We start from the raw sequence: 11203 nt of genomic DNA, 5'->3' as shown, positions 1-11203 counted from the left end.
TGGCGGTATTGAGGGAGGTTTATTTGTTCCTTATGGACAGCTACTCTTCTACGTAATGGGAGGCTCGTCTGTCCGATACAGAAGTTTTGGCAACCTGCGCAAGTAAGGACATAAATGAGGTTACCAGAGGAACAAGAGAAATTGGTTTTAATTTTAAACTTTGTTCCTCGTTTGAAGGTAAATTCAGAGCCTTATATATATATGTATATATACATTTTTATAGTTTAATTTTTCTTAAAGAAACACTCAATGCCCCTTCCTCCACCTTGCTCATCCATCACCTACCAGCTTTCAAAAAGCTAAAATCTCCCAATGTTTCACTTTTGGCTGATGTTTCCCGCATGCATAGAATTCTACTGAAACAGTAGACTTAAAAAATACCAGAAAACCAACAGAAAACCCAACATTCTAGAAACAACAGGTAAACTTCCCCATATCTATGAAGTTAGTTTAGTCCCCCTCTCCCCACTTCATAGAAGTGGGGAGAGGGGGACTAAACTAACTGAGTTTTGCAAAGGTCCTGTGATTTTTATGCATAAAGCACTTCGTTTCTTTTGTTAATAATGTTACCCTGATTTTTTAATATCTCAAAAGCCTCAAATGCTAAAATGCCCTAAGGAGGTAATAATAATCTCAAAGAAAATACCTTAATAGATTTAACCTATTTGGACCAGTAAAGGGCCAAAAAGACGTAAAATTTTAGTATTCGCATGCATCAGCTTGCTGTCTCCATTTATTAGCTGAAATTCTTACCACATTCAAATTAACTCGATTCTACTTATGAAGTAAATATTTAAATAAATATACTTAAAATAAATAGTTAATTGAACAGAAAACGTCATTCTCAGAGTTAGGGTATGATTTTTCAGTGAAAGTTTTGCTCCAGTAATTATCTAAAATATTTCTGAAAAGAAAATTGCTTACCTACAAATGTAAAAGTGCTTAAACAAGAAACAAAGCCAAAATTGACCCTCCATCTTTATAACATAGCTAATTTTAAGACATGAGCTAAAAGCAGAACTTTGAGTATTTTGCAATGAATTAATCAATTCTAAATAATTCTGTATAATATGAAACAATATTTTAAATGATTAAAGAATAATTACAAACATGTAACAACTTACCTTGATGCTTCAAGGCAAAAGTAATCACTTCTTTTCCTACATAGTTTTCCAATGTTAAGGTATAAGTACTAATATCATTATCTTTGATGTCTTCTATTTTTAAACTAGTACAGATTCCTTTGAAAGGAAAATCACTTGATACAAAATCAGTTGTTAAATATTTGTTGAAGTCAATTAATTCGTCATTTATTTGCCATTTTACATAAGATTTTGGATGGGAATAAAAACACTGTTTGAAAATTACAGATTCTCCAATTGCCACATTTCTCTTTTTGGAATTGTTTGATATTGAACTGAAAATAGGTTTCACTGGTGGAAAAAAATAATGAAATATTGAAAGAAAATAATATATAATGTAAATTTGAAATAGAAGAAACCTAAGTTTTCAAAAAATAAGTGGAATGAATAAAATGTAAATTATACAATTTGATGACAGAAATTTACTTTCAGATTGACTCAATTCTAAGCATCTGTACCATTTCACCTCCAAATTAGAATCCCTAGTTATCAAACGAACTCTAGTGTATCATCCCATTCAATTACAACCACTACACAACAACCATGGCATATTTTACAGAGTATGGTCCCAGAAGATCCTCTAACACTCTTGTCTCATCACATTCCACCTGATCAAGTCATCCAACTACCTGCATTTCTCTAAATTTTATGTTAACAATCTGTTGTAGTAAGTATGTAAAATATCTGAATAACCTGCCAAATGTCAAACACAATTTTGATTGTTGTGTAAGACCTTCTCAATTTTACACATCACTAAACCATATAGATTAACTGCCAGTGAATGCTTTACAGCAGTCTGTTCTACTACAATACAAACAATAATAATCATCTGAAAGAAATTCATTCACACATACAAAGATTTCAAAATGAAGATTAATGATAGAGTAAAATACACCTTTATGCAATATAAGTTTTTATTGCTCTTAATTCCAATTACACAAATTCTTACTTATTAGACATTGTTGTATAAGGGAATTGTAATGCAGGGAAATAAATAATTCACCTACCTTATTGTCATTTTGCCACCCAGCTATACTCAATCCAGAGCTCATGCCCAGCCTGCACACCTAACGCTAGCAACTGCTAGTACCCATCCCTATCAACTCACTCACCTCACATCCATTCATCGTGAGCACCCAAGGCAAAAGAGGATGACCCTGGTCCTTCTTTCTCACTTCTTCTCTCACTCTTTCTGTTCCAGTCAACACCCTTGTCTGTTGACATCACAGCCCTTTCCTTCCAGCTATCTCATCCCCACAGACATCTGGCAACTTTGTGAAAGAGTCTTATTCACCACTTTTTAACTAACCCAATGCATATGGCAGTCAAATCTGTCATATTAGCTACCTATATCCATATCCAGTTTAACTTCATATACATAACAAACACTCAGTCAGTTACTTTTTTACAATTCTACTCATTACTTAAGATGTGACCATTAAGGCTTTTAAGTACAAAAAAGCCTTGATCACTTAAAACTAGCAAGTCAAGTTAATAGTTTCAAGTGTTATTTAAAAATAGATAACACTCACTGATTATTTTCATATATTTGATCAAAGACAAGAGGCCAATGTGTGACATAAAAAGAAATATTTTGAAAGGAGCTGGATTTATATAACCTGTATTAGATCTCACTTCAGAGATTTTTAGATTTATGATAATTTAGGAAGCAATTTTCATTATCTGATATTGTCCTAGATATCACCCTGAAGTTATTCTTGCAAATTGACTAATTCTTAATAAGTTTTGAAATTTTCTTTCTCAAATATCACTTAATCCAAAATTTGTGTCATCTCCATTAAAGACAATCTCTCCAATGCAGCTCAGAAACAGTCAATATTTCTAAGATTATACTGATAATCTTGTTTCATCAGTTCTTACATTACCTTAAATCTCAAGACACTTGAAGTGGTAGACATTCTATAAACCATTACTTTTATGTTACAAAGTGTCCTTCATACACACCTAAACACGATATAGACATTTCTTTTCTTTCTAAAGATAACAAATATAATATAGTATAGAATTTAAATGAAAACCTCATGCTATTAAAAGTTTTTGGAAAGTTTTTGGAAATATCTGTTGTAACACTTAGAAAATAAATTATTTATTGGCCGAAATTGTATATCCTTATAATTTGAATTACTGTAACAAGAAATATTTAATGTTCTTGCCTGATAAGTTAATTTGCTGTATAGTCTTCATACTGGCATACAATAGACAGTTGAAATGGAACAGACTAAACGGTAAGAAAATTCAATAGGGAAACTATTTCACTGTATAAAATGAATGTTTAAAATTTTCTTGAAAACAGCTTCATTTCTTTTGGAGAAAATCGGATGAATTGAATTCTACAATTCTTAACTATTTACATATCAAACCATTCCTAAAACTTTACAGTTACAAATTGTCAGTTTTATTGATATACATAAAAAAAACAAAGTCCAACAATCTTCTAATAGGATAAAATCAAATAAATAGCTGATTGTAAATATGTTTTTAAAATTAAATTGTGACTTTGTAAAATACTTGCCTGTGATTTTGTAGTCTGATGATTTACTCACATGAAAATCTTCATTGCTTACATGACACTCCCATGTACCAGTATTATTGAAAGTAGAATTGTTTATAGATAATACACTTATATTATAAGTATTCTTAGTGGCATTTCCCCACTTTTGCTTCAGTTTGTATTCATAGTTTGCTGGATTTCCATCAAATGCAGTGCAATTAATTAGTAAAGTATTATTTGTTTCATTTGAAATATGAATGTTTACTTGAGGAGGATCTTAAAAGAAATAACAAAAACAAAATCAGAAAGCAGTTTCAGTTTAGAAAATATAATAAAAATTAATACAAAATTTCAGTTCCATACACATTTCAAAAATAAATTTATAAATAATATGGTTGTAGTAATACATGAATGTGCCCATGTTAATGCCACAAGAGTGCTGGCTTGCTTCAGTAGGTTCCACTGAACCTTGTGGTATGCAACCAATTGAAGCACTTGCTACTGCATTGATGTTTTTTTTCTTTCTCCTCCTTTTTTTTTTTTTGATTTTATTTTGCAAGATATATTCTTGTTCATACCCTGTAAGTCTTTATATTCTAAGATTGTCATTGAATTTGTTTTTTTATTCAGAAAATCGCAGCAAGACACAGTTAGGGATCTAAACCATTGCAAATCCATAATCTTGGAGCAATATGAACTTGACCTTATACCTAATGAAACATCTTTAATGTTGCCAAGTTAACGTTGAGGCCCTTTGATTTCAAGATTTGCTTTCACACCTGTAACTTTTTCTACTCCTACTAGCTTAAGAAAAGCAATATGGAAAGCTATAGGAAAAGGGATATCATCATAAAAGAATTCCCATGGACACTCAGTCTTAAGCACTTCTGGATGTCTTTGATAAGTAGAAAGGAATTAAGCATTGATGGTACCCTACCTACACTCTAACTTCATCACTATACTCATTGCTAATTCTCATCATGTTGACAGCACTCCTGTATATGTCTTGCATGGCTTTCACAAGCCATTCATCTACTCCTTCATCTGTAATCACTGATCAGTGGGTGCATTTTAATGTGGCGCTAACACTAGAGAAGTTTTTATATCCTAGGCTAGACAACATTAAAGACTCCTCTTAATCCTATATTTTCTCTGCTCATTTACCAATCTTTTCATCATCATCATCATCGTCTAACGTCTTCTTTCTATGCTGGCATGGGTTAGACTGTTTGACTGGAATTAGTAAGCTAGAGGGCTGCATCAAGCTCCAATCTGATTTGGCATGGTTTCTATAGCTGGATGCTCTTCTTAATACCAACCACTCCAAGAGTGTAATGAGTGCTTTTTACATGCCACCAGCACAGGTGCCATTTACATGGCATCAGCAATGGCTACGACTAAGATTTCACTTGGCTTGATGAGACTTTCCAAGCACATCATATCACCAAAGGTCTCAGTCACTTCTTATCATCTCCATGAGGCTCAACATTCGAAGATCATGTTACCAGCAAAGGGCTACAATTACGATTTCCCAGGTGCCATTGACATTGCAATTTCACTTTGTGTGATGAGTCTTCTCAAGCACAGCATATTGTCATTTGTTTCGATCACTTGTTATCATATCCATTAGGCCCAACATTCAAAGATCATGCTTCACCACCCATATCTTACTGGGTTTACCTCTTCCACAGGCTTCCTTCACTGTTAGCAATCAGCATTTCTTTACACAACTGTCTTTGCCTATACACATCACTGAATTCTGCATTATACTCATTACCAACCCTCACCTTACTGACAGCATCCCTGTACATGGCTTGTGCAGTTCTCACCAACCACTCATCTACTCCTAGTTTTCATATTGATCACCAGATAAGGAATCAGATGACCCTGTCAAAGGCTTTCTCCATGTCAACAAAAGCCAAGTACAGAGGCTTATCTTTGGTTAGGTATTTCTCCTGCAGTTGCCTTACCAGAATTATAGCATCAGTGGTGCTTCTGCCTCGCACAAAACAAACTGCATCTCATCTAGACTATCTCTCGCTCTAATTAGTTAGGCTAAGACCCTTTGCATAACTTTCCTCAATTAATCCAACAATTTGATACCGCTGTAATTATTTCCATCTCAGGTGTCACCTTTACTTTGTTGCAGTTGACTATGGTGCTACTACACTGGTTAACTATACAGGTGACTAAACCATAATCCACACCACCTGATATTTTAAGCATATCAGTGGCGAATCCTGACGGGCCAGGGACTTTCCTGGTCTTCATATCCTTCATGGCTTTATCTACCATGCTTGTGTATTGTAAATAATTATATTACTCTGAAAATAGAATAATGATGTTGCCAACAATGTAGCCTAAGCACAACCACACATTTTATTGCCACATTCTTTAGAGATTTAACCCTTTAACATCTAAACTAGTCATATCCGGCCCAAATGCTTTATATGTTTTATGTTCAAACTGACCACATCAAGCCTCTCACACCAACCCAACAATGTCTCTCCATAAATAAAGTCACATCATTGAAATCTTGAAACTAAAAGATAATACATGATTAATTCAAAAGAATGTGAATAATTAAGCATTACATTTGACAGAGTACTCTGAATGCTAAAAGGTTAGTGTTCCATTTCTAACAGTAAAATTATTTTCCACTCTTTCAATTCAATGAGTAATTGTTTTTACAGATTATGAGTTCAGACATCTAATTTCTCAAGTTTCTGTTCTAAGGAGAGATATTTCAATTAAAGATGTCTTTGTGAAACATTAATTTGACAACTATTTCTCTATCAATAGTTATAGGAGAAATTAAATTTTCCCATTTAAAACATATCAAAAGATATGTCAATATGCAGAAATAGGGCAGTTGAAGATGTTTACACAATATACTAATAGAAGCAAGGTGGTTTTAAAGATCAGAACAACCACAAATACTGAAACCATCAGAACTGGATAAATTGATATGAAGGTTGTTCACAATGATTCTATCAGTAAAAGCAAGGATCAACGATCCCAAACCATTTATTAATTCATTTGTTCATTCACAGAAGATCATTCTCCTAAACTTAGGAAGTTCTGAATCTGAACAACAGCAAGATTGCAAAGTCTGGGTGTCATGAATATTATTCTCAGAGTAAATACAGTGGATATAGCAGGAACAGCATGTTAGATGGAAGCATTATATGATTACTTAGAGCTCAGTCAACTAAAAGTAGCTGCAGCCATTTTTTTTTTCCAAAAATTTTCTAAATCTGGTAAGACTAATACAGTTTGTGTCCAGTTTTGATTACCAATATCTGCAAAAAAAGCATAAGTGGGGAGGGAATATCACAGACTTCAGCCCTGAGATGGTTTGATTGTATATAGTGGTTAGTGCAGGGCTTGAGCAATCAGAAAAGTGGGAGAGACAAATGCATTATATAATCTTGGATGGAGGTTGCAAAAAGTTAGGAGCAGTGTTATAGTAATAATAATAGAATAGGCAAGAAGAAGAGACAGCACGTATTCTACTGGTGTTATGCCGTGTCAGTTATTAGTCCATCAAGCTCTAAATAGGTACCATGAAACCAAGCAACAGGAAAGACACTGTAACTAATAAGTATTTTCTAGTGCTTCAATAATCTATTTGGTTACAAGACTTTACTTTTGTGTTTAACAATGTGATTCAAAAAGTGACAAACTGTAGTTATGGAATGCAACAGGTTATATATAGGAGCTAGTGGTGATGGGGATGGTAATGGTAGTGGTGAAGATGGTGGAGATAGTAGTAGTAGTAGTAGTAGTAGTAGTAGTAGTAGTAGTAGTAGTAGTATCAGCAGCAGCAACAGCAGCAGCAGCAGCAGCAGCAGCAGGAAAAAATATTTATACTTAACATACATTTCAATAGGATATTAATTTTCTTTCTAGATGTCAAATTTCCATGTTTTGTACTCTTTGCAACGGCAACACAGAAAACATCACTGCTATTTCTACGATCAAAAGTTAAGGGGGAGTTTGAAGGAAAACTTTGATTTTCATATTCCAGCCTCACTTCTGGGATAGGGTTTCCTTCTGCAGAACAGTTTAGAATGGATGCTTGATTCTCAATTAATGTCATATTCTCTGATGCAGTAATATCAGGTACATCTATAAAAATAAATAAATAAAAAAAATTTTTAATCACACACTGAAGATCTTTTAAGAAACTTCATGAAGCATTTTGCATTTTCCTATCATTTATTAAGAAATTTGTTTAATTCTTTGAATCCTAACAAGGTGTGCAGTCTCCAACACTATAGACACCTGCATGAAAATCACAGAAAAACTGCAAAAATATTAGCAAATTCAACTGGACAAAATGTAATAAATACAATCTTTTCAACTATAGACACAAGGTCTGAAATTTCGGGAGAGGGAGCTGATTGATTACATTGAAGCCAGTGCTCAACCAGTATTTATTTTAACGACCTTGAAAGAATGAAAAGCAAAGTCAATCTCTAGAAAATTTAAACTCAGAACAGAAAGATGAATGAAATGCAGCTACACATTTTGTCCAGGATGCTAACAACGTAATAAATATAAATATGTTTAATTTGTAATGAGATATCCTTTACATCAATCTTTTTTTGTCTTCTATCTTTCATTACCAAATTTTCCAGTAGTTATTATCTCCAGTGTCAATACACAAGAATATACCCATTATAAACAGAAAATGAAGGATTTATTTTTGATACATTATCTTTTTGACAGAGTATTCTTTGTGTTGATACTCCTCTCTTCAAGTAACAGATTCCATTGTGGTGAACACAAGATGAAATTTATCGATTTTGTCATTTTTATCAGCAGGGTTATCTTCATTCATACAGTTAGTGAATTGCATAACAGTTATTGGGATTAGCTGCTTTGACTTGCACAGCTTGATTATTGGTTTCATCTACTAACAGCTACCAAATTTCATTTATTCAGAACAACTGGATCAAATAATTCACAGGATTAGCTAATCCTGCAGTAAGATTATCAAGAATATTTTTAGACACAAGATATCTCTGGGTTGGAAATCATTAGAAAACAATTGTTATTACAAATCCAAAAGTAACTATTAGGAGTACTACCACACCCCTTCTTCTGCAATCTGAGACTACTTCTCATATATTATTTGTACATTTTGTACAGAAACAGCATCTAGCATGCTATCTTCATCTGCTGGGTAATATGCTTTCAAAATCACTTTCATGGTTATAATCAAAGCCTTTCGGTTGTTCCATGTAATGACTAAAAATTGAATATTTAACTGACTCAGATGTCAGATTTTCAATACAACATATTTTTCCCCCAAGCCTCACACAAACTTCACAAAAGTCACAGTGATAGCTTTATGAAGAACACAAGCTGTAGCAGCAATGTAAAATGATCATTGACTGGTGCAGAAAGCATGTGCACCAGGGCTACACAGAAGTATGTGGCAAAACAGAATATTAGTTTCATCGGATATAGGCACATATTGGTAATGGAATTCAAGGCCAGTGGGTTCAGTGTTAAATAATGAAAACTGAATAAATACACTCATCTTTTAATGAGTTATTCTTTTTTCTTTCACTGTATATTTTTATATATCCATACACTTTACATGATTACCTGTCCTTCTCTGTCACAATAAACTCCTTTTTCTTAAACAGAAAAAGAAATTTACAATTGGGGAAACAGTTAAACATATGAACCAAAGAGGGAAGTGTTGAATGGTAATTCAATCTGCTAGAATTGTCATGGATTCAAATCAAATCCAAATTTCTGGTAAAAAAAAAAGGGGGATACAGTGAACAAGGTAGTGCTGCATATACAAAAGGACAGGATGATCAATAACATCATCATTATCATTATCATTTAACATCTGTTTTTCATGCTGGCATCAGTAGGACAATTGAACAGGAGCAGGCAAGCTGGAGAACTGCACTTAGCTACTCTGTCTCTTTTGGCATGGTTTGTCACAGCTAGTTGCCCTTCCTAATGCTATAGGTTTTCTTCATAAGATTGACTTAAATCTAAGCAACAGCAGCAATAATTAAACATGATAACTTCAAACCTTAAAATACTTTTTATATGTAGTAGCACTTCCTGTTGAGTGAGGCATTCATCCCACCTCCTCTAATCTCTAGTATCTCTAAAACCAGACTGTATCTTTCAAGTCATATATATCAAGATAGCATACCTCTCACAATAGGCATGTTCCACCACAGCTATAATGCCACTTATATGATGCAAACAATAAAACATATAATGAACATAGTAGATATTTTAGTTCTAGATACCACGATGTTGAGATAATTAACATTTATATATGAACTTGTAGTGACGCATAGTTCTAGACGCCATGTTGGAACATTCATCTACGCATACACAAGGTTTAGAGCCTTCTGAAGACCTGACGGAAGCCCCTTATGCGCATGCACAATCATCAGCAGCAGCTAGGCTTCACCACCATTCACTCTCTTCGATCACAGCTTCTGACAGGGCAGGACACAACTTAGAGCAGCTCTGTTGAGAATGGGACCTTTAATGGCGAGCGGCACTGTGAGTCTGCAATAATGCCTTATTGCCTTGGTGCCTAACTACCAACCCTGCTGCTTCTTCACCTAGGTGTTCGCAGCTACCGTTAACCAGAGATGGAACGTTTATTCAGAGAAATAAATTATTATTGTTATTTATTCAGAGAGATCTTGTCCTCGCCTTTTCCTTCCATGAATTATGTATGGGATTGTGAAGCACCCAGCGAGTGCTAAATCACATTTTCTACAAACTATATGATAAAAGAAGAGCAGCTTTCATTAGAAAATGTACAACTGTAAACCTTTACACAGACTGAAACGAATTTGAGCTCTATCAATTTGAACAGAAATATTGTTTACCATTGATTAAGCAAAATTTCTATTTAGCTTGATAAAGCTGAACTGAAATATTGAAAACTGCAATATAAACTGTGATGTTATCAAAAATTTATTTGGCTGTAGTGAATAATGTAATTTATGAGTAGATTCTATTTAGAAGAGGAGGGACAATATCTATGACACTTGCAGAATTTCTTTTTGTTAGGTTGCTGATGCTCAATTTGATTTCGTGCAAATTTATGCCTGCAGGAAAAATATTGAGGAGCGAGTTTCATAGATTTTCATTTCTGAAATAAAAGGACTGAAGGAATTAATACAGACCAAAGATAATGAGACTAGGATAGCTTGGATCATCAGATAAGCTTGGGCAGAAGTGGTACACTATTTACTAATTTAGAGCAGAACTAGTTGTAGAAGAGGTGAAGCAGAAAATTTGAAGGTTCCTAGTTGCAGCATGCTAGTAAGTGAATTCCTCACAGTCAGTCTTTTGAGAGATGCAGTCAATAATGTGTCTATGTGCTTGCAGCAGCAAAACTATACCACATATTAGAGTAGTATTCTACTGACAGCTTTTTTTCTGAGGAGATAATCAATTAGTCAGAGCTGAAATAATTTCTGACTCTGGAGAGGAAGCTTAATCTTTAGAATGTTGTATTGACAATATTTTATATATATATATATAT

General features: G+C 33.8%; 1 protein-coding gene across 6 annotated transcripts in view; it reads right to left on the bottom strand.

Moving 5' to 3' along the window:
* Positions 1–11203, bottom strand: part of LOC106879981 (uncharacterized) — a 263310-nt gene that overhangs the window by 78007 nt on the left and 174100 nt on the right. For all 6 annotated transcript variants that reach the window (XR_008264230.1, XM_052968292.1, XM_052968290.1 and 3 more), the window contains 3 exons: positions 7537–7785; positions 3676–3930; positions 1125–1433 (listed from right to left, as the gene is read on the bottom strand). Coding sequence is in view for 5 of the 6 variants with exons in the window: in XM_052968292.1 (XP_052824252.1) it covers positions 1125–1433; positions 3676–3930; positions 7537–7785 (813 nt within the window). In the remaining variant the exon portion in view is untranslated. The remainder of the gene's footprint in view (positions 1–1124; positions 1434–3675; positions 3931–7536; positions 7786–11203) is intronic.

This window comes from Octopus bimaculoides, chromosome 5, assembly GCF_001194135.2.
Source record: "Octopus bimaculoides isolate UCB-OBI-ISO-001 chromosome 5, ASM119413v2, whole genome shotgun sequence".
In the NCBI taxonomy this organism is placed as follows: domain Eukaryota; kingdom Metazoa; phylum Mollusca; class Cephalopoda; order Octopoda; family Octopodidae; genus Octopus; species Octopus bimaculoides.
This window is presented reverse-complemented; position numbering and strand designations above follow the sequence as displayed.